Raw genomic sequence first — 25,202 nt, forward strand, 5'->3', positions numbered from 1 at the left:
CTTGGTCTATCGGGTAACCTATTCTGGATAGAGACATCAGCGTAGTCATTAGGCTTTATGTGGTATCATCTGGTAGATTTGTAATATACAAAGGCAATATGCTAAATGAATAAGGTAAATACAAAGTTTCCAATACAGATATTTGAAAGCAAAACCACCTCCCACAAATAAAGCATAAGTATGTAAAGATAGAGGCAGAGGGAGACAGAAAGGGAGAGAATAGGGAGAGAAAGAGAAAGCTAACTAGGTATCAGCTGGGGAATATCTGCTCCCGAAAGAACATTTGTCAATGCCTGGGACATTTTAGATGTCACAAGTAGGAGATGGGTACTACTGGTATCTAATGGAAACCTGGGATGTTACTAAACATTCCACTGTATAGAAGGTAACTCGACACAATGATAAAATTTCTAGCCCAAAATATCACTAAGGAAGAAGTTGAGAACCCCCGATATAGATATACATATAGATGTAAATGTAGATATAGATATAGAAAAAGACGTAGGTGTAGGTGTAGGCATCTGTCTACGTGGGCAGTGGGTTACACAGGGGTATTGCAGCCTGTTCTTGGGAATCCAGTGCTGTTGGCTGGAGGGACTAGGAGGCACCACTTGTTTTCATATGCCTGTCATGGGTGGCTAGATGGAGTGGGTGGAGCAGCCAGCCCTCAGACCCCTTGTGTGGGTGGGTGAGGCCCCTGCTTAAGAGGCAGAATGGTGTCAAATGTCACAAATCTGCAGCTCCCCCTTGGCTCCTGCAGTTGAAATTTGGCTTCAGGAATATGCCCTGCTTTTTATGCTAATAAGGGCATGTGCTGTTGAATTGGTCCACACAGGTCTAGGCAGGATGAAGAGCACTGCAAGTCAGTGAACCCCTTAGGCCAGTGGCTGGACAAAGGGGCAGGTCCACAGGATTTGTGAACTCCCCCCTTGAGAAGTTCAGCCACCTTTTTAAAAAAATAAATATAGGATTGATGTTACTTCCTTAAAAAAGGAGGGCTGTGAGGAGAAAACTTATTCCCCATTGTCTTCTGCTTCCTGAACTTTGTTGATGTGTGTGCTTCAATTTTGGGGGAATTTAATTTAAGGTCAAGGAATTGGCAAATATATTAACTTTGATTTTGCTGAGCTACTGAATCGATGAGAGCCATCAGGCCCCACTACTGGACTTTTTCTTTTTTTTTTTCCCCTTCTTTTTTTAAAATAAATTAAAACCTCTTTCTTAAGCTCTCATTTGAGTGATGCATTTATTTATTGAGTGCTTCATTACATGCCTGGGAAAAACATTCCAAAATGATACAATGGAGAGAGGCAGAAGTACCACATGCAGTTGCAAAGGTTGAACACCATGGACTTGTAGGTTGTGGCATTCACACAGACTAAGACGGGAAAGAATCAGTTGAAAATATGCGATGGATTAGGTATTGTTCTGGTTAATGTAAACATCTAAGAGCTTCCCACTATAGTAATCATACAGACCAAAAGGAACACCACGCAACTCAGTGATACCTATCTCTCCCAAAGAAAATAAATTTGTCAAATCCACTTAAATGGGTTTTCCTTGAAGGGGCTCCTGAAAATGAGAGAGAGAGAGAGAGAATACTAACTGAACAGGTTGATATACAAGTTAAATATTATTGTAGTTATTACTTAAAATAATCTGTGATTCATTAAAATATTTAATGATCCCCAGTAATCTTAATAGCTGTTGTTGTTAGGTGCCATGGAGTCGGTACTGATCACAGAAAGCCCACCAGCAACAGAAAAACAGGGTTCACTCAGAGACGCCTTGGAAGACAGAAAGATCTAGATCTGAAAGGCCACGGCCACTGAAAACTCTGTGGGGCCCAGTTCTCTGACACACATGGGGCCGGTATGAGCCGGAGCTGATTCCTGCTGGTTTCCTTGTCTGTTGTCTTTTATTCATATAATTATTTATATAAAGTAAAAATATTATTTAACCACATAATAATAATGTTTCAAAGATGCTTATAAGCATATAACCTCTGAAACAAATTGAGAATATTTGAAAAAAATAATATGAAGAAAAAGAAGACGGGGAGACCCTAGTTTCAAGAACTATTGAAGAGTGGAATGCACACAGAACTGAATCAGAAATCCTATTATTTTGCAACGACTTGGCCATTGAATGGAAAGCCTGGTGGCATTGTAGTTAAAAGCTATGGCTGCTAACCAAAAAGTCAGCTGTTCAAATCCACAAAGTGCTCCTTGGAAACCCTATGAGACAGTTCTACTCTGTCCTATAGGGTCACTATGAGTCTGTATCAACTCGGTGGCATTGGGTTTGGTTGCCATTGAATAAAGGTGGGATCCTGCAAATGTCACTGAAACATTCTGGTTATTGGTAAAACTTGGAAACAGTCTTATCTTTTTACCTGCAATGAAGCCTCTGTCTTGACTCCCACATGTGTTGCTTAACACGGCATAGTGAGAAGCATTTATGGATTGTATTTCATCCTTGGCGATATTCCCTGAGGAGATGCCAAGCAATTTGTTGATTGTCCCTGGAGCATTTGAAAGCTTAACAAAATACCCGGGAGTTGTCTGTTAAATGTCCAGGATGACTTGTTTTCACCAGTGAACAAGTTTTTTTTTTTTTTCATATAATGTTTATGCATATTTGTATTTATCTGTTTCATACATTCTTACATTTTACTTTTTGCTAATGTACCATTTTAACCACACAGGGATTTGGAATAAATATTGTCTCTATAAATCAGGGCCATCAATATTTCCCATTCCTACAGTGGTCTCTTCAAATGAATGACAAAATGAAGTGTTATATGCTTTTTTATTACATTATTTAAAATACTTAGATAGAATAAAGTAATGCATTGTGCATATGTGAGGTATCACTTCCTTGTTTGCTGTTACTGCTATTGTTCAGGGTTTTTTTGTTTCTTTCTTTGTTTTGCTTTGCTTTCTTGCTGATCTCAGGAACAGAAATGTTACCCTTGCTTCTCATTTTATACTCAATTGACATCACCTGTCAGTTTAGGTTTTTTGTTTGCTTGTTTTATTTTCCTTTATTATATTTTTCTTTCTCTCTCTATATATACATATATAGAAACCCTGGTGGCGTAGTGGTTAAGTGCTACGGCTGCTAACCAAAAGGTCGGCAGCTCAAATCCACCAGGCGCTCCTTGGAAACTCTATAGGGCAGTTCTACTCTCTCCTATAGGGTCACTATGAGTCAGCATCGACTGGTTGGGAATAAGTTTGGTTTATATATAAATATATATTTCACTTGTCTTTTCTTTAATGGAAGGCACTCTTTTGGTGCAATGTACAAATACCCATCGTTAACTGAAAAGTTGGCAGTGTGAACCGTCAAGCCATTATGAGCAAAAAAGACCTGGCCATCTGCACCCATAAAGATTACAGGCTAGACAACGCTATAGGGCAGTTCTTCTCTGTCTTATAGGTTGCAATGTGTTGCAATCAACTCAAAGGCACCCAACAAAACAAAAATTCTTTAATGGTAGACATTTTTTTGTCTCCAAGAGAACATTGTCCACTTTCTTGCTTTGAACATGTTATCCAGAAACATCAGTTGCTGGAAAAGAACATCATATTTGGTGACAAAAATGGCCAACGAGAATGAGGGAAGCCCTCCATGAGATGGATTGACACAGTTGCCGCAGAAATGGACTCAAACGTACCAATGATCGTGAGGATAGCATAGGGCTAGGCAACATTTTGTTTTGTTTTCCATGAGGTCGCCATGTGTTGGAGTCTACTCGGTGGCAGCTAACAACAATCTTTTGTGATGGGCTTTTTTCACCTCAGATCATTCTACTGAGGCTCATTTACACTTTTGTGTGAATCAATAATGTGTTCTTTTTTATTGCTGAGTATTGTTTCATGTATGGGTTTACTACAATTTTATTAGAACTCTTATATAAGGAAGGATTCATAAACAATTAGAAAATGTCTTCTATACAAAAACAATTATTGTTTTCTAGAGAGAGAAGGATAACAATCTATGTGACAAAAACATGAAATTAGGAACCAATATCAATGTGGTAGAGAAAAAAAAGGTAAAAACCTGGAAACTTCTGTGGCTGACCTCAGTAAATTTATCTTAACTGGTATATACACTGATACAGACAAAAATGGTGGATTTGGATAAAATGGATACCGAGCAGCTCCTGTTGAATATAATAACTTTATTTTGTAATTGTTTATATTCCTATTACAATAAAATAATAATAAAAATAATAACAAAGTAAACAGACTCTAAGGGCTCATATATGAAAGTAAAGGCATTGATTAAAAAAAAAGAGAGAGGGATTTCAAGGTTTAGAAAGCGGACATTTGAGCAAATTCAGATGACTGAGTACTTCGAATCATCCCACCCCACTAAGCCTTCTTCCAATCAGAATTACCCACCCCAGGGCAGAGAATGAGCTCAAAACAGATGTGCTGGCACACACACACACACACACACACACACACACATACACACTTTCTACAATTTTTTTTTTCCTGCTGGGCTAGGAAAACACCAGATGGTTGGAACTCACTTTTCATTTTCTTAAAATCTTTCACCCCAAGCACATTCTAACATACTATAAAATTTCTTAGCTATTATGCTTATGATTCATCTCTTTGCTCGAGAAAGGTAGCATTTCTTATTGTTTCATGTATTATCTATTTAGAGCTCTTAGTAAAGTGATGTAGAAATATATGTTGAACTTAGCTTTGCTTTTGTGCTGGCTGTCCCATCTGGAGGCACTCAGAATAAAGTTTAAAGCCCATCAAGTAATTTATACGAATGATATGGAGGCACACAGACAAGGCTTGAAGTTCACGACGTAGTTTATAGGAACCATATGTTATACACGGCTGTAGAAAAGACGCTGCACATTTTTTTCCATGCCCTATGTAGAGCATGGTAGATTTTTTGTAGACAAAAACAGTCTATGAGACAAAATCAGCAATTAGGAAGCACCATCAATCCAGTAGGGGAAAAAATGTAAACATCTGGAAACACCTATGGTTGAGGTCAATGAATTTATCTTAACTGGTGTAGCCACTGACAGAGACAAAATGAGTTGATTTAGATAAAACCAGATACTGAGCTGTTCCTGTTGAATATACTAACTGTATTTTGTTACTGTTCTATTACTATTACAATATAGTAATAATACTAACAAAGTAAACAGACTCTGAGTACTCAAATACGAAAGTAAAGGCACTGATGATGAAAGAGGGATTTCAAGGTTTAGAACGCAGACATTTGAGCAAATTCAGATGACTGAGTACTTCGCATCATCCTGCAGCACTGAGCTTTCTTGCAGTTAGAATTAGACACACCAGGGCAGGGCATGGTATGACCACTAAAACAGAAGGTTTGCACACGCTTGTGCAAACAGGCCATGTGCATGCATACATACACACTTGCACGGACATACACACACTTTCTACACATTTTTTTCTACTGCATGAAGAAAATACCTGAAACTTCAAACCCTTCTTGTATCTACTACTCTTTTCCTATCCCAATCAGCTTATTCACTCTTCATCTTTAATTCTTTTTAAATCTTTTACCTCCTACACATTCTAATATACTATAAAATTTCTTAACTATTCTGCTTATAATGCATCACTCCTGCTCAAGGAAGGCAACACTTTGGACAGTTGCATTTATTAATCTTCTTACAGCTCTTAATAAAGTGAGTGATAGAAGGCAATACTGAAATATATGTTATCTGTGCTTTTGTGCTTGCTCTCCCCTCTGGAGGCACACAGAAGAGAGTTTAAAGCCCATAATGTAATTTGTATGAATGATTCGGTATAGTGAACTTTGAGAAAATATATTGCATAATTGTCCCAAAGTCCTGTGTAAAGCATATTTCACATCATGATTCCTCAAGCCATAGACCAAGGGATTCAACATGGGGATCACCAGGGTGTAAAATATGGAAGCCACTTTATCAGTGTCAAAGGAATGACTGGACTTGGGCTGCACGTACATAAAGATTAAAGTCCCATAGAACACTACCACCACCGTCAGGTGGGATCCACAGGTGGAGAAGGCCTTGTGCCTGCCCTGAGCTGAGTTCATCCTCAGAATGGCTACAAGAATGAGCAGGTAAGAAACAAGAACTATTAGGAGGGATGAAATCAAATCAAAAGCTGCTAAGATGAGAAGGATCAATTCGATTTCATGTGTGTTTGAGCAGAGCAAAGTTAACAAGTGGAGACCATCACAGTAGAAATGCCTGATGACACTGTAGTCACAGAAGGACAAATTAAAAATTTTTATGGTGACTAGAAGAGAAACAAATGTGCTGTGGAGATAGACGATTGCCATCAGCACCCAACATGTCCTTTGTGACATGATGACTGTGTAGAGCAGAGGGTTACAGATGGCCACATAGCGGTCATAAGACATTACTGACAGAATAAAAATTTCACCATTTATGAACAAAATAAAAAAAGCTAGCTGTGTAGCACAAAAATAATAAGAGATTGTGTTTTCATCCACAACAAAATTTACCAGCATTTTGGGTCCCACAGCTGTTGAATAACCAAGATCAGTGATAGCCAGGTGTCTGAGAAAAAAGTACATGGGAGTTTGTAGCTTGGAGTCCATCTTGGTGAGGATGATGATGCCCACGTTGCCCACCACTGAGAGCATGTAGATGATGAGGAACAGCCTGAACAACGGAGCCTGCAGCTCAGGGCGGTCTGTGATTCCCATCAGAATGAATTCACTCAGCGCTGTTAGATTGTGTGTGTCCATCGTGGTCTATCAGGAAACCTCTTCTGGGTAGAGGCATCAGCATTGTCAATAGCTTTTATGTAGTATCATCCGGTAGATTTTAAGTAATCAAAGCCACTATGAATAATATGAATCCAAACTTTTCAATTATGATCACAGTAAGTTACCTAAAAAAATTTTCTTTACATATGTATATGTAAATTCTTCTAGTGTGACTTACCTTCTATGACAGGGATATGATGATGAATACTTTGAGTAGCGTGTTATCCATTTAACTGGCCCCAGCCCTTTCCTACCCCATCTTTGCCTCCACGACAAAAATCGGACCATCAGCCTGTCAGTGTTTTAGACTATACATCTACTAATTTTCTTAAAACATGTTAACATATCTTTAAGTTTACTTAAAATATGTCCATCCCTAGGGGCATTTTCATTAAGTTGTTTGTAACAAATCAGATATATTTTCTCATGAAAATACCTAAAACTGAGATGAAATTTGAGCAAATTGGGAGAAAGCAAGGTCACTGTCATTGGTTTGATATAATGAAGTTTCATTTAAAAATTCCATTTGGATAAAGAGATCCTGTAGTTTAAAAGAAAATCAGTAAAAATCACTGTATTACTCAAGAGAATAGAGACAAATTACACTGATGAGATATACACGGATTCTTGGATTTTCTTTTATATCCTTCTGTACATTAAGGACCTGAGGTACTTCTATGTGCTACTGTACAGCTCATAATGAGGATGGCAGTTTAACGTAAAAGAATTAGTGGTTTGACATGATACTACAGACAATGAAAATAGCAGTACCAGCATTCACTGAGTCAGGAATAATCCAAAGAACAGAAAAATACAATCATATCATATCAAATTATAAAATGGCTCTAGGGGAAATACGTTATCTCATATAAGACATTGCTTATGATGTTGTGGCTTTCTGATACGCTGCCTTGTCCCTATATACACATATTGCCTATGTCCGAAGATACTGAATTGGGTATCAGTAGATATTACAATTAGGAAATCAACTCTCTTCACCGAATGCAATATAAATCTTGTTTATTTGCAATAATGAAAGGTGGAAGAAAACAAGTACTCACTTTGATACATACTGATTTTCCTATGAGGTCAGGGAGGATAAAAGGACTTCTCCTCAGTTTTGGAGTTCTCTGGAGAGCACCGGATTATTGTTCATAGGTTACTATTTTTGTTGAGTATCTACTTCTCTTCATACAAAGCCATACTCTTTGAAAATCTTATATCTTCTTTCTGCCAGATTCCACCGGATATTGAAGAACTCTGTTTGAAGAACATGAGGTGTGAGGTGGAAATGTATTTGCTTCCTCATCAAGAGATTAGTAAAAATGCACATTTATACAGTTATTTTAATACGCATTAAACATTCAGTCGTATCTGAGAGGGACATAAGAGTGCCTAGAGTCACTATATAATTAAGGATTTTAAAAGACATTAATGTTGGAGACTGAATATCTACAGCTGCGTAATTCTGCTACAGTATTTTTTAATACTGTGTATGCTTCCTTTACTTTCATATTTCAGCTCTATTATTCACATAATTAGGCCAACTGGGTGGTGCAAACAATGAAGCACTCAGCTACTACCTGAAAGGTTGGTGGGTCAAGCCCACTCAGAGGCACCTTGGAAGAAAGAAAGTCTAATTCTGAAAGGTCACAGCCATTGAACACCCTACGGAACACAGTTCTCTGACCTGCGTGGAGTCAGAACTGACACCAGGACAACTGGTTTGGTTTTTGTTTTGTTTCATTTTATTTTTTATTCATATAATTATATAAAGAAAAAAATTTATTTAGTTATACAATGATGTTTCAAAGATGCTTGTGAGCATTTAGCTTCTGAAAAAAAGTGAGAATATTTGAAAAAAACAACATGAAGAAAAAAGGGGGAGAGATCCTAGTCTCAGGCACTACTGAAAAGTAGAAAGCGCACAGAACTGAGTCTGAAATCCTGATATTTTGCAATGACTTTGCCATTGAATAAAGGTGGGACCATGCAAGTGTCACTGAAACCTTCTGGATATTGATCAAATATGGAAATTGTCTATCTTTTTACCTGTAATGAAGCCTCTGTGTTGACTTCTCAATGTGTTTCTTAATGTGGCATGATGAGAACAGTTTAAAGATTTTTTTCACCCTTGGAGATTCTCCCTGAGGAGATGCCAAGCAATTTGGTGACTGTCCCTGAAGCATTTGAAAGCTCAACAAAATACCTGGGGGTTGTCTGTCAATCGTCTAGGACCATTTGCATTTGCCTGTGAATGAGTTTTTCTTCATATAGTGAGTATGCTCGTCTGTATTTATCTATTTCATATATTCTGCGTTTTACTCCTTGTGAAGGTTCCATTTTTATCACTCAGGGGTCTGGATTAAAGTGCTGTATCTGTAAACCAGAAATATCAATATTTCCCAGTTTTATAGTGGTATCTTCAAATGGATGACAAAATAAAGCAGTGATTAAACGCTTCCTTATTGTATTATTTAAAAACTTAAGTGGAATAAAAATAATGCATTGTGCGTGTATGAGGTATCACTTCCTAGCCTGCTGTTGCTGTTGTTGCCGTTATTGCTATTGTTCCGGTTTTTGTTTCTGTTCTTATTTTGTTTTGCTTTCTTGTTGACCTCAGGAACAGAAATGTTACCCTTGCTTCTCATTTCACACTCAATCACATCGTCTGTCTGTTTAGCTTTTTTGCTTTTTTATTTTATTTTCCTTTATTATATTTCAATATTTTATGTTTTTCCATTCTGTCCAATCCTCATTCCAAAACATCTTTCTCACCTTTATAAATTTTCTGCTGTTCTTGACATAAGCTCTACTATATAAATATATCCTTGTAATGTGTGATATTTTGTGTGTAATATTTTACTATGATTATATATTTATTGTGCTATAAATTTTTTTGCTGTTTGTCATTGTAAATATTTCTGATGTATCCATTTGTGATCTTTTTCCTTATTTGCCTATGTAGTGGTGTGTATATATATATATACATATATATATATATTTTTTTCACTTGTGTTTTTTTTAATGGAAGGATCCCTGTTGGTGCAATGTTCAAAACACTCTCTGCTAACTGAAAAGTTGGCAGTTTGAGTCCCCAAGCCATTTTGGGATGAAAAGACCTGGCCATCAACACCCACAAAGATTACAACATAGACAACCATATGGGAGATTTCTACTCTATTGTATAGGTAGCTGTAAGTCGGAATTGAAGCGACAGTACCTAACAGAGCAAAAATGGTTTATTTATTTTAATTTTATTGTGGTTTAACTGAAAGTTTACAAATGAAGTCAGTCTCTCAGGCAAAAAATTATATACACCTTGCTATGTACTCCTAGTTGCTCTCCCGCTGATGAAACAGCACACTCCTTCTCTCCGTTCTGGATTCCCCATGTCCATTCAGCCAGCTTCTGTCCCCTCTGCCTTCTCATCTGCCTTCCAGACAGGAGCTGCCCACATAGTCTCATGTGTCTATTTGAGAGAAGAAGCTCACTCCTCACCAGTATCATTTTCTATCTTATATTACAGTCCAGACCAATCCTTGTCTGAAGAGTTGGCTTTGGGAATGGCTCCAGTCTTGGGCTAACAGAAGGTCTGGAGACCATCATCTCCGGGGTCCTTCTAGTCTCAGTCAGACCATTAAGTCTGGTCTTTTTATGAGAATGTGAGGTCTGCATCCCACTGCTCTCCTGCTCAGTCAGGGATTCTCTGCTGATGTCCCTGTCAGGGCAGTCATCAGTTGTAGCTGGGCACCATTTAGTTCTTCTGGTCTCAGGTTGATGGAGTCTCTGATTTATGTGGCCCTTTATGTCTCTTGGGCTCAGAATTACCTTGTGTCTTTGGTGATCTTCATTTTCCTTTGCTTCAGGTGGGTTGAGGCCAATTGATGCATATTAGATGGCCACTTGCTAGCATTTAAGACCCTAGACTCCACTCACCAAAATGAGATGCAGAATGTTTTCTTAACAGATTTTATTATGGAAGTTGACCTAAATGTCCCCTGAAACCATGGTCTCCAGGCCCCGTCCCTGCTACTCTGGCCTTCAGAGCATTTGGTTTATTCAGGAAACTTCTTTGTTTTTCATTTAGTCCAGTTGTGATGACCTCCCCTGTATTTTGTGCTGTTTTTCCCCTCACCTAAAATAGTTCTTGTCTACTATCTGATTAATGAATACCACTTTTCCTCCCTCACTCTTCACCCTTGTAACAATCAAAGAATATATCCCTCTGTGTTCATATATATTTGAGTATTTATAACAGTGGTCTTATAAAATATTTGTCCTTTTGCAACTAATTTCACTCAGCATAATGCCTTCCAGGTTCCTCCATGTTATGAGATGTTTCACAGATTCCTCACTGTTCTTTATTGATGCATAGTATTCGATCATGTGAATATAACATAATTTATTTATTCATTCGTCCATTGATGGGCACCTTGGTTGTTGCCATCTTTTTGCTATTGTAAACAGTGCTGTAATGAACATAGGTGTACATGTATCTGTTTGTGTAAAGGTTCTTATTTCTCTAGGATATATTCCAAGGAGTGGGATTGCTGGATCGTATGGTAGTTTTATTTCTAGCTTTTTAAGGAAGCGCCAAATCGATTTCCAAAGTGGTTGTACCATTTTCATTCCCACCAGCAGTGTACAAGTGTTTCAGTCTCTCCACAGCCTCTCCAACATTTATTATTTTATATTTTTTGGATTAATGCCAGCCTTATTGGGGTGAGATGGTATCTCATTGTAATTTGTATTTGCATTTCTCTAAGGCTAAAGGTGGTGAGCATTTACTCAAGTATCTGTTAGCTACCCAAATGTCTTCTTTGGTGAATTGCCCATTCATATCCTTTTCCCAGTTTTTAATTTGATTATTTGTCTATTTGTAGTTGAGTTTTTGCAGTGTCATGTAGATTTTAGAGATCAGATGCTGATTGGAAATGTCATAGCTAAAAGCTTTTTCCCAGTCCTTAGGTAACCTTTTTACTCTTTTGGTGAAATCGTTGGGTGAGCACAGATGTTTGATTTTTAGGAGTTCCCAGTTATCTAGTTTCTCTTCTGTATTGTTAGTAATGTTTTGTATACTGTTCATGCCATGTATTAAGGTTTCTAGCATTGTCCCTATTTTTTCTTCCATGATCTTTATGGTTTTAGATTTTATATTTAGGTCTTTGACCCATTTTGAGTTAGTTTTTGTGCATGGTGTGAGGTATGGGTCTTGTTTCATTTTTTTGCAGATGGGTATCCAGTTATGCCAGCACCATTTGTTTAAAGACTGTGTTTTCCCCCATTTGACTTTTTTGGGGTCTTTATCAAATATCAACTGCTCATACGTGGATGGATTTATGTCTGCATTCTCCATTCTGTTCCATTGGCCCTGGTACCAGTACCAGGCTGTTTTGACTACTGTGGCGGTGTAATAGCTTCTAAAATCAGGTAAAGTAAGGCCTCCCACTTTATTCTTCTTTTTCGGTAACACCTTATTTAACCGGGGCCTCTTTCCCTTCCATATGAAGTTGGTGATTTGTTTCTCCATCTCTTTCAAAAATATCGTTTGGATTTGGATCAGAATTGCATTGTATCTATAGATTGCTTTTGGTAGAACAGACATTTTTACAACGTTGTGTCTTCCTATCCACTAGCAAAGTGTGTTTTTCCACTTATGTAGGTCTCTTTTGGTTTCTTGCAGTAGTGTTTTGTAGTTTTCTTTGTATAAGTGTTTTATGGATCTGGTTAAACTTTTTTCCTAAGTATTTTTCTTCTTGGGGGCTACTGTAAATGGTATTGATTTGGTGATTTCCTCTTTAATGTTCTTTTTGTTGGTCTAGAGGAATTCAGCTGATTTTTTGTATGGTTATTTTGTATCCTGTTACTTTGCTGAACTCTTCTATTAGTTTCACTAGTTTTCTTGAGGACTCTTTAGGGTTTTCCGTGTATAAGATCATGTCACCTGCAAAGAGAGATATTTTGACTTCTTCATTACTAATCTGGATGTTCTTTATTTCTTTATCTAGCCTAATTGCTCTGGCTAAGTCCTCCAGCACAACGTTGAATACTAGTGGTGATAAAGGGCATCCTTGTCTGGTTCCCAGTGTCAAGGGGAACGCTTTCAGACTCTATTTAGGATAATGTTGGCTGTTGGCTTTGTATAAATGCCCTTTATTATGTTGAGGAATTTCCTTTCTAATTTTGCTGAGAGTTTTTAACATGAATGGGTGTTGGACTTTGTTAAATGCCTTTTCTGTTTCAATTGAGAAGATCATGTACTTTTTGTCTTTTGTTTTATTTATATGATGGATTACATTGATTGTTTTTCTAATGTAAAACCATCCCTGCAATTCTAGTATGAATCCCATTTCATCATGGTGAAGTTTTTTTTTTTTAATATGTTGTTAAATTCTTTTGGGTAGAATTTTGTTAAGGATTTTTGCATCTAAGTTCATGAGGGATATAGGTGTGTAATTTTCTTTTTTTGTGGTGTCTTTACCTGTTTTTCATATCAGGAGTATGCTGGCTTCATAGAATGAGTTTGGGAGTATTCCATCCTTTTCTATGCTGGTAATAGTGGTGTTAACTCTTCACTGAAAGTTTGGTAAAACTCTCCAGTGAAGCCATTAGGGTCAAGCCTTTTTTGTTGTTGTGAGTTTTTAAATTACCTTTTCAATCTCTTCTTTTGTCATGGTTTTATTCAGTTGTTCTACCTCTGTTTGGGTTAGTTTAGGTAGGTAGTGTGTTTCTAGAAATTCATCCATTTCTTCTTGGTTTTCAAATTTGTTAGAGTACAATTTTTCTTAGTAAACTGATATGATTCTTTTAATTTCAGTTGGGTCTGTTGTGATATCAGCCATCTAATTTCTTATTCAGGTTATTTGTTTCTGCTCCTGTTTTTCATTTGTCAGTTTGGACAATGGTTTATCAATTTTGTTAATTTTTTTTTTTTAAATCAGCTTTTAGTCTTGTTAACTCTCAATTGTTTTCTGTTCTCTATTTTATTTAATTCCGCTCTAATTTTTATTATTTGTCTTCTTTTGGTTTCTGAGGGTTTCTTTTGTTGCTCTCTTTCTATTTGTTCAAGTTGTAGGGATAATTCTTTGATTTGGGCCCTTTCTTCTTTTTGGATGTGTGCATTTATTGCTATAAATTGACCTCTGAACACTGCTTTAGCTATGTCCCAAAGGTTTTCATAGGAAATGTTTTGTTCTTATTGAATTCTGTGGATTTCTTTATTCCATCCTTAATTTCTTGTATAAGCCATTCATTTTTGAGCATGGTGTTGTTCAGTTTCCAAGTGTTTGATTTCTTTTCCCTGCTTTTCCTGTTATTGATTTCTACTTTTATGCCTTATGATCCATAAAGAAGATGCTTTGTAATATTTCAATTTTTGTATTCTGTTAAAGTTTGACAAAGCAAAAATTTTTAATGGGAGATCTTTTTTTGTCTCCAACAGAACACTGTTCAAATTTCATGCTTTGGGCATGTCATCAGCAGAGATTAGTTGCTGGAGAACAACATATTTGATAAAATAGAAGGCCAATGAGAATGAGGAAAGCCCTCTATGAGATGGATTAACACAGTTGCTACAGCAATGGACTCAAACATACCAATGATTGAGAGGATAGCACAAGGCCAGGCAATGTTTTTTTCTGGTTTACATAATGTCATCACGAGTTGGAGTCACTCAAAGACAGCTACAACAACAACAACCTTTTCAGATGAATTTTTTTCACTTCACAGAATTCTATTGAGATCCATCCACACTGTTGTGTGCATCAATAACTTGTTCCTTTTTACTGCTGAGTATTTTTTTATGTATGGGTTTACTACAGTTTGATTAATCACTCATGCATAAAAGGACATTGTGGCTTGTTACCAGTTTTTAGCTATTGTAAATAATGTCTCTATGAACATCTGTTTAAGGGTTATTTATGAACATAAGTTTTCATTTCTCTGGTATAAATATCTAAGTGAGAGTTGTTTTAATTTTAACAAAGTCCAATCTATCAGTTTATTGTTTTCATATATTTGCATGTCCCAATAATTTAGTAGTTTTTATTATTGAGTGATATTCACTTGCTTAGATATACTACAGTTTATTGATTTATTCTTAAGTAAATGAACATTGGGGGTGATTTTATTTTTTTAGTATTACAAATAAAATTGTTATGGAAACTTGTATACATGGATTTATAAGGAAAAATGCTGTCATTTCTCTTGCATAAATATAAGCAAATTGGCTAAATTTTATATTAAAGCTGTGTTCAGCTTTTTAAGACCCTGATGCTTAAAACAAATTATTTTTTAAAGTATTTACACCTTTTTAACTTTCCACTAGCAGTTTATGAAGGCTCTGGTTCTTCCACATAGTTACCAAATACCTGATATTCTAATAGATGTATAGAGTTATATCATTAGTGTTTTAACTTGAAATTCATTAATAATGATGCTGAGCATTTTTATGCACTTATTTGCCAGCTGAATATGTTCATTGGAAACATTATTTTTGGGTTTTTGTTTGTTTGTTTGTTTTGACCATATTTGTGGATTGTTTCTTTTCTTTTCTTTTGTGTTTTGAGTTTTGCTGTGGGTCGGTTGGGTGGGATATATATTATGACCACATGTCATCTATGAGATATGTTATTTGAAAATATTTTCTCCCAGAAGATAACTTGTTTTTATATAAGTGTCTTGTAATGAGTAGAAGCTTTAAAATTTCAAAATGTATCTATATAGTCAATGCAAGCCCACTTAATATCCAAACAGGCTTCTTTTTTTAAATAAGTAAGCTGAATGTAAATTTACAAATAAACACTGTTAACTTTTTAATTCTCTAGTTCTATCATATTTTCTATTAGATTTATTATATAAAAATCCTGTCATCTAGCATAAAAAAAAGTTTCCCTTCTTCCTTTCCAATCTGGATACCTTCCATTTACTTATTTATTGCCTTATTGTGTTGGCTAGAATGTCCACTAAAATGTCAAGTAGATTTGGTAAGAGTAGATTTACTTGTTCTGTTCCTGGTCATACTGAGAACGTATGCAGTCCTTCATATCAGTGTGGTGGTAACTGTAGGTTGTTCATGGGTGCCCTCTATCACTTTGAGGAAGTTCCACCTTAATATTAGTTTGCTCAAAGTTTTATCACAATTATTGGGACTTTTAAAATGTTTCTGTCCTATTTATATGGCATTGTTTGTCATTCCTAATTTCTTATTATGGTGTATGTCATTAATTGATTTTTTAATATAAAACTATTCATACATTCTTGGGGTACACCTAATTTGGTGGACCATTGTCTTTACATATTGCCAGACTCAATTTCTTAAATTTTTATTTAGATTTTTCACATATGTTCCTGTTGTTTTCTTTTAATGTCTTTGTCTGTGTTTGATATTAGGGTAAAGCTATTCTCATGTTGAAAATAGGAATATACGCTCCTCTTCAGTTTTGTGGAAGAGTTTGTGTAGAATAGGCTAATTCTTTTTCCCTAAACACTTAATACGATATTCCAATCAAGCCGTTGGACCTGACTGGGAATGGGGAGTACTTTAAATTTAAATTTCCATTTGTTATTGTCTTTACTAATTTTTTTTTCTTATGTGTTTTCTAGTCTCTATATACATGGAACTATATCATACCCCTCCTTGTATGGTCCTATTCTAAAACTCAGATTGCATTTCTTCTTTATAGACAACCTTAGTGTATATAAAAATTACTTTATTTTTTCTCATTGATAATTTTTTGAAAAAGACTAAAAATAAGAAAATATGCATGGAAAATTAGGAGGCAAAATAGAAAAACTAAGTCCATAAATCATGGCAAATATGTAAAATGACATATATCGTACCTCGTTCACGATAAACACAGCATAGTCCAAACTATGGGATGAACTCCTTTTATTTCTCCAAGTAGAATAATCAAAATTCAAGCAATAGATCCTGGTGAAAGTATAGTTCACACTCATATCACCCAATTTTGAGAAAATTTAGCTAAATAAAGCACAAGGCACACAACCTATCATATAATAGATCTCTTATGCAAGGACACATAAACAATTAGGAAATCACTTCTAAAGAGTAAATACTGTTTTATAGAGAGATAAGGAAAAGGACCTATGAGATAAAAGTGTGCAATTAATAAGTAGTATCAATCCAGTAAAGAAAGAAAGAAAAACCTGGAAACTTCCATGACTGACCTCAATATATTTATCTTAACTGGCATATCCACTGATACAGACAAAATGGTCTGATGTAGACAAAACCAGATACAGAGCTGGTCCTGTTGAATATAATAACTTTATTTTGTTACTGTTTCTATTACTATTACAATATTATAATAATAATAAATAACAAAGTAAACAGTCTCTAAGGGCCCATGTATCAAAGTAAAAGCACTGATGATGAAGGCAGGCATTTCCAGGTTCAGAAAGTGAACATTGGAGCAAATTCAGATACTGAGTACTTCAAATCATTTCACTGCACTGAGCCTTCTTTCAGTCAGAATTAGCCACCACAGGGCAGAGAAGGAGCACAAAACAAAAGGTATATGGCCTTGCACACACACATGCACACACACTCATATGCACACACACAGGGACATGCACACACATACTCACACATACACACATACTTTTTTACAATTTTTTTTATTCCTACTGGGTGAGGAAAATACCAGATAATTGGAATTCTTTCTGTACCTACTAATATCAGCATATTTACTCTTTTTTCTTTTTTAATCTGTCACTACCTAACCACCTTCTAATATCCTATATAATTTCTTAATTATTATGCTTTAATGTATCTTTCCTGCTGAAGAAAGATAATATTTTTTACTGTTTTATTTACTAATCTATTTACAGCTCTTAGTAGAGTGACTGGTAGCAGGCAATATAGAAATACATACTGAACTTATCAGTGTTTTTGTGCTTGCTATCTTCTTTGGAGGTACACAGGAAAAAAAGTTTAAAGCCCATAATGTAATTTATATGAATGATATGGTATAGTGAACTTTGAGAAAATATATTGCATACTTGGCCCAAATTCCTATGTACGGCATATTTCACCTTTTTAACCCCCAAACTACAGTTCAAGGGATTCACTATGGGGATAACCAGGGTGTAAAATATGGAAGCCACTTGATCAGTGTCAAAGGAATGACTGGACTTGTGCCTGCCTTCACCTGACTAGTTCCTGAGAATAGCTACAATAATGAGTAAGTAAGAAACAAGAACTATCAGTGGGATGAAATCAAATCAAAAGTTGCTAAGATGAGAATGATCAATCTGATTTCATGTGTGTTTGAGAAGAACAAAGACAACAAAAATAGACCATCACAATAGAAATGGCTGGTGACATTATAGCCACAGACAGATAAATTAAATTTTTTTATGTTGACCAGAAGAGAAACAAACGTGCAGTTTAGATAGGAGATTGCCATCAGCACCCAATTTGAACTTCATGACATGATGACTATATAGAGCAGAGGGTTACAGATGGCCACATAGTGATCATAGGACATTGCTGATGCAATGAAAACTTCAATAATTATGAACATTATAGAGAGAACTAGCTGTGCAGCAGAAAAATAATGTGAGATTTATTTTCATCTGCAACAAAAGTTACTAACATTTTGGTTCCACAGCTGTTGAACAGCCAAGAGCAGTGATAGCTAGGTGTCTGTAAAAATAGTGCATGGGCATTTGTAGACTAGAATTTATCTTGGTGAGGATAAGGATTCCCAAGTTGCTGACCATGGAGATCATGTAGATGGTAAGGAACAGCCGAAACACTGGAGCCTGCAGCTCAGGGTGGTGTGTGAGTCCCAAGAGAATGAATTCATTCAGCACTGTTAGATAGATTGTGCTTGTCCTTCGAGGTCTATCAAGAAACCTGTTCAGGATAGAGACATCAACATCACCAATAGTTTGATGTAGTAGCATGGGGTAGATTTTTAGTATATAAAGCCAGTGTGAATAATACAAATCCAAACCTTCCAATTTAGAGTATTGAATATATACTCCCCTCCCACAAATTTTACACACATATGCACCTACACATATTAGATTCATGGATAAATTGATAGAAGAAACAAAAATTAATAAAATATTAAACCTTCAGGTACATGGATGATTATTGTACTCTTCTGAAAACTTGTCTTTTTAATATTCCTAAAATAATATGTGGATTCATTTTGAATCTTCTACCTCAAAATATTATCTTATGAAAACTCATAAGCCAATATACTTGACAAGAACTGGATAGATATGTAATTGATCACAACGAGAATTATTTGTCTTTATACATGAAAACATCCCTAGATATATACATGTAAAGATATTGTTGTTGTTAGGTGCTGTCGAGTCAGTTCCAACTCATAGTGACCCTATGTACCACAGAACGAAACACTGCCCGGTCCTGTGCCATCTTTACAATCCTTGTTATGTGTAAGCCCATTGTTGCAGCCAATGTGTGAACCCATCTGTTTGAGGGTCTTCCTCTTTTCCGCTGACCCTCTACTTTACCAAACATGATGTCCTTCTCCAGGGACTGATCCCTCCCGACATCATGTCCAAAGTATGTAGGGCCCAGTCTCACCATCTTTGCTCCTAATGAACATTCTGACTGTACTTCTTCTAAGACAGACTTTTTCATTCTTCTGGTAGTCCATGGCGTATTCAATATTCTTCACCAAAGCCATATTTCAAAGGTACCGATTCTTCTTTGGTCTTCCTTATTCATTTTCCAGCTTTCATACGCAGTTAAAAACACCATGGCTTGGATAAGGCTCACCTTAGTCCTTAAAGTGACATCTTTGCTTTTTAACATGTTCAACCCATACAGAAGGCTATGGTCTTTGATCTTCATCAGTAAGTGATTCAAATCCTCATTACTTACCCTGATGCACACTTTTCTTGACTTTACTCCTGGCACTATTCCCTTGCTGTATTTGAACAACTGTCTCTTGGTCTATGTACAGGTTCCAAATGAGCACAAGTAAACGCTCTGGAACCCTCTTTCTTCTCAGTGTTATCCATGGTTTGTTGTGATCCACACAGTCAGATAAGACACATGTGAACATCTTTCTAGTATTCTCTGTTTTCAGCCAAGATCCACTTAACAACAGCAATGATATCGCACCTTCCATGTCCTCTTCTGAATCCAGCTTGAATTTCTGTCAGTTCGCTGTTGTATATGCTGCAACTGTTTTTGAATGCTCTCCAGCCAAATTTTGCTTGTGTGTGATATTAATGATATTGTTTGATAATTTCTGCATCCTGTTGCATCACCTTTCTTTGAAATGTGCAAAAATATGGATCTCTTCCCATCAGTTGGCTAGGCAGCTTCTTTCCAATATTCTTGACATAAAAATGTGCCATTATTTTGTTGAAACATTTCAGCTGGTATTTCTTCAATTCCTGGAGCCTTGTTTTTGGCCAGTGTCTTTAGTGCAACTTTGACTTCTTCCTTCAATACCATCTATTCTTGATCACGTGCTACCTCTTGAAATGTTTGAATGCTGATGGATTCTTTTTAGGACAGTGACTCTGTATTTTTTCCTTTTTTTTTTGGTGTTTTCTGCGTAGTTCAGTATTTTGCTCATAAAAAAAAAATAGAAACCTTCAAAATTGCAACTTGATGCTTGATTTTTTTATTGTTTTTTCAGCTTGAGAAAAGCTAAGCATGATCTTCCTTTTTGGTTTTTGAACTCCAAGTCTTTGCACATTTCATTTAAATACTTTACTTTGTCCTCCTGAGCTGCCCTTTGAAATCTTTTGTTCATGTCTTCTACTTCATCATTTCTTCCATTTGCTTTAGCTACCTGACCTTCAAGAGCAACTTTCAATCTCTCTTAACATTCATTTTGGTCTTTTCTTTCTTTCTCATCTTTTTAATGACCTTTTGTTTTCCTCAAGTATAATGTCCTTGATTCATCCCAAATCTTGCCTGGTCTCAGTCTTTAGTGTTCAGTTAGTCAAATCTGTTCTTAAGGCGGTCTCTCAATTCAGGTGGGATATACTCAAGGTCATACTTTGGCTTTCATGGGCTGTTCTAATTTTTTTCAGCTTTCACTTGAACCCACCTATGAGCAATTGATGGTCTGTTCCAAAGTCGGCCTCCAACCTAGTTTTGATTGATGTTATTGAGCTTTTTCTTTGTCTCTTTCCACAGATGTATTTTATTTGATTCCTGTATTTTCCATCTGTCAAGATCTACATGTGTAGTCACCGTTCATGTTGTAAAACAAATGTTATTTGCAATGAACAAGTCTTTGGTCTCCGAAAATTTTATCATACAATCTCCCAAGTTGTTTCTATCACCAAGGGCAAATTTTCCAACTACTGTTCCTTCCTCCTTGCTTCCAACTACCACATTTCGATCACTAGTAGCTATCAATGCATCTAGACTGCATGTTTATTCAATTTCAGACAGCAGAAGTTGGTAAAAATTTTCTTTTTCTTCATCTTAGGCCTTATTTGTTGGTGAGAATTAGTAATTCATAATGGAAATGCACATACAGAATAAAGAACTTCAGACTTTGATAAAAACAGTAAAATACTTTATTATCTGTGACCCTCACAAGTATTATGTTCTTAGGTACTGCAAGAATTAATGTATGAAACTGAACACAGTCAATAATATATCAATTTTCTCAATCTCTTTTGAAGTCTTGGATTATATTTCTACTTCTGTGACTATTTTATCTTTGGTAATTATTTTTTATGTTTTTAATAGTTAGCTTCCACTTTACTTTACTCTTTTTTACCCAATAATAATAAGAAATATAATGTGTATGTCTTTAAGTCTTCCAATTTTTTTTTTTGCAAATTGTTTGAGCTATTCTAGTTTCTTTGCCCTTCAGTTAAGTTTTGGTATCAGTTTATTTATTTCTTCTGCTGGGATTTCTTCAAAATTTTGCTCAATCTCTAGATCAGTTTCACATCTTCAAAATATTGTGCATTCCATTTCATAAGCAGGTTATATCTCCCCATACGTTTATCATTGATTTCTTTAATCAGTGTTTTGTAGCTTCTATCATGCCAATCTTGAATGTTTGTTTAATTAATATCTAAATATTGCATGTTTTTTGATTTATTGTAAATTATACTTTTATTTAAGCTTGCAATTGTTGATTGGTAGTATGCAGAATACAATTTGATTATGAATGTTGACTTTGCAGATTATGACACTGGTATCATAAATTATTAGTTCTAATAACTTTCACAGATTCTTTTCTTACAGAAACAATCATGTCACTTTCAGACAGATGTGATTGTATTCCTTTGTTTCAAATAAGTCTTTTTATTTATTTTTCTTACCTTATTGCCCAGAGTGGTACCTCCATTATGCTGTCAAATAGATGTGGTAAGAGCAAACATCCTAGCCTTGTTTTTTTTCCTGTGGGGTAATATATTTAATCTTTTCAAGATTAAGTATGATGTCAGCTCTAGGTTTTTATAGATAACCTGTTATCATTTTTTAATAAAATTCCCTTGTATTCTCAGTTTCCTGAGCATTCATTTTTGTTTCATGAATGGATAGGAAGTTTTGTCAACTATATTGTGCATGAAGTAGATGATCATTTATTTTTTCCTCCTTTATTTTGTTGATATAGCAAATTGGATTTATTGATCTTTAAATGTTAAACTTGCCTTGCATTCTCAAAGTAAATCTCCTTTGGTCATGATGCATAATCCTTATTATGTTTGTAGTATAAGTTTTGTTAATTTTTTCAGGGAGTAAGGCATAAATTGCCTTAAACATTGTAGAAAATAGTTATTATGACAATAAAAAGGAGGAAAATGAGTAAAATTATAAAAAAAAAATTTCGTGGGCTGGTCCATAATTAATTTTCTCCTTTGTATTTATTAGCAAAGCAAACAAATCTGAAGTTTTTGGGACATCTAACATGGACTGCCAAAAGAAGAAACAAACCTGTCCTGGAAGAAGTGCAACCAGAATGCTCCTTAGAAGCAAGGATGGTGAGACTGTGTCTTACATACTTTGGACAATTTGTCAGGAGGGATCAGTTCCTGGAGAAGGACAGCATACTTGGCAAAGTACAGGTTCAGCGGAAAAAAGGAAGACCTCAGGGAGGGGCATTGACACAGTGGCTGCAACAATGAGCTCAGGCGTGGCAACGGTTGTAAGGATGGCGTAGGACCGGGCAGTGTTTCGTTCTGTTGTGCACAGGGTCGCTATGAGTCAGAACCAACTTGACGGCACCTAGGAACAACACAACAATATCTCGGTAGAGTTAAACAAAAAGGTTTTTTTTTTTTTTTTTAATGCTCATAATACCTTAGTGTATTTCTTGTGTCAAAAACTTAGTGTTTTTTGTTTGTAACCAAGTGGAAGGGGTAATTATGATGGTCATGGTCAGAGATGCAGAATGAGAAGTCATAGTGAAAAGCTGGAGCTGAGGAAGTCAAGGAAAGGACTTGGGAAGGGGAGCTCCTCTTCTCAGGAGGTGAAGGGTTGGATTAACAAGAGGCACTTGCCTTCTAGGGAAAAGTCATTGTTGTTAATTGCCATCGATTCTGCTCTGACTCACTGTGACCTTAAGTATAGCAGAAGGAAATGTTGCCTGGTCCTGTGCCACCTTCATGATCATTGGTATGTTAGAGTCCATCATTCAGTTATTGTATCAATCTATCTTACTGAGGATTTCCCTTATTTTTGCTGACCCTCCACTTTACCAAGCATGATGTCGTTTTCTAGCCGTTGATCTTTCCTGATAATGTGTCCAAATTAAGGGAGCTCGATCTTGCCATTCTCACTTCTAAAGAGTATTCTGGTTGCATTTTTTCAAAGACTGGTTAGTTTGTTCTTCTGGCAGCCCATGGGAGATACAATAGTCGTTGCCAGTACCACAATTCATATGTATCAATTCTTCTCTTCTGTTTTATATTGTCCGTCTTTCTCATATACATGAGGTGATTAAAAAGACATCCATTTTGGTCTTTACCTTCTTTCCTGTTTTTTAATGACCTTTTGCTTTCTTCATGTATGATGTCCTTGATATCTTCTCACAACTCTTCTGGTCTTTGGTTATTAGTGCTCAATGAGTCAAATCTCTTCTGGAGATGGTCTCCAAATTCAGGTAGGATATAATGAAGACCATATTTTGGCTTTTGTGGACTGCTTCTTGGTAACTTTCTCTAGTTTAAATTATATATTAGACCCACACACACACATAATATATAATATATATATTACACACATAATATATATAAATATATATATTATTTATTTTTGATTTGCTGAATATCCTTGTGTGGTATGTTGCTCCTTTTGATCTGTATAATTTCTATGGTGGAGAGCTCTTGATGTTTACATTAATCATTGCATTGCACAATATATTGCATATTTTCCCATCTTAATCTATATGAATGGCACAACATAAAATTCCATGGTCCCCAACCTTTGCAATTGAATGTGGTGCTTCTGCTTCTCCCCATTGTATCATCTAGTAATGTTTTACCCATGCATACAATGAAACACTCAACAAACAAATGGATCACTCAAACATCTCAAAGAAGAGAGTTTAATTTCTATTAAAAAAAAAAAAAAGAACAAGTTCAGTAGTGGGACCTGATGGCTCTCACTGGTTCAGTAGCTCAGCAAAGTCCAAGTCAATATATTTGCCAATATCTTGTCCTTAAATTAAATTCCCCCAAAATTGAGCTTACACAGCAACAAAGTCCAAAAAGCAGAAGATGATGGAGAATAAATCTCACAGATCTCCGTTTGTAAGGAAGTAACTTCCATCTTGACAAGCCTCTTAATTCTACTTCTGTCTTTACTTTTTAAAAAGCGGCTGAACTTCCTGACATTCCCCATTGCATATTTATTATAAACCTGCCCAGACTATGTCCTGGATCCATTTCATGATGGCTGTCCATTATTTGGTTTGAGCAAGTCACAGATTCAAAATGAATGGATTAGCTTGCTGAATCAATTTATTAATTCATTGTCTTTATTGAATTATTTTCTTTCCCAGTCACTGTCCTAGGTATTCACTATTTTGTAAACTCCACTACTATTTCTCTTCTTTTAATCTGATACCTGTCACAGTGAAGTTTTATTATTTTTCATCTCAGGAATGACATCACTGAAGCAGAAAACTGACATTAAGAGATAATTTAGAGTAGCTGTCACGAGCATGGAAACCCTGGTGACACAGTGGTTAAGTGCTACAGCTGCTAACGAAGAGGTCAGCAGTTCAAATCTGCCAGGCACTCCTTGGAAACTCTATGAGGCAGTTCTACTCTGTCCAATAGGGTCACTATGAGTCAGAATAGACTTGACAGCAGTAGGCTTGGTTTTTTTTTTTTTGCGGGGGGGTAGGTTATGAGCATGGAAACTGGAGCTAGTGCATGGTTGAAACTTGGCTGTAATGCTTAAGTCCTCTGTG

The 25,202-nt window shown here is 35.9% G+C and overlaps 1 protein-coding gene across 1 annotated transcript; it reads right to left on the reverse strand.

Moving 5' to 3' along the window:
* Positions 1 to 5,730: 5,730 nt before the first annotated feature.
* LOC135232119 (olfactory receptor 8K3-like) lies at positions 5,731 to 8,086 on the reverse strand. The gene has a single exon (XM_064289419.1). It carries the CDS (start codon positions 6,769 to 6,771, stop codon positions 5,731 to 5,733), a length of 1,041 nt encoding a protein of 346 aa, XP_064145489.1. The 5' UTR covers positions 6,772 to 8,086.
* Between the last annotated feature and the right edge of the window lie 17,116 nt (positions 8,087 to 25,202).

Source organism: Loxodonta africana, chromosome 7, assembly GCF_030014295.1.
Source record: "Loxodonta africana isolate mLoxAfr1 chromosome 7, mLoxAfr1.hap2, whole genome shotgun sequence".
Classification (NCBI taxonomy): domain Eukaryota; kingdom Metazoa; phylum Chordata; class Mammalia; order Proboscidea; family Elephantidae; genus Loxodonta; species Loxodonta africana.

Bases quoted from the DNA above. Each gene is read 5' to 3' on its own strand.
- LOC135232119 (XM_064289419.1), bottom strand. From the start codon at position 6,771: ATGGACACACACAATCTAACAGCGCTGAGTGAATTCATTCTGATGGGA.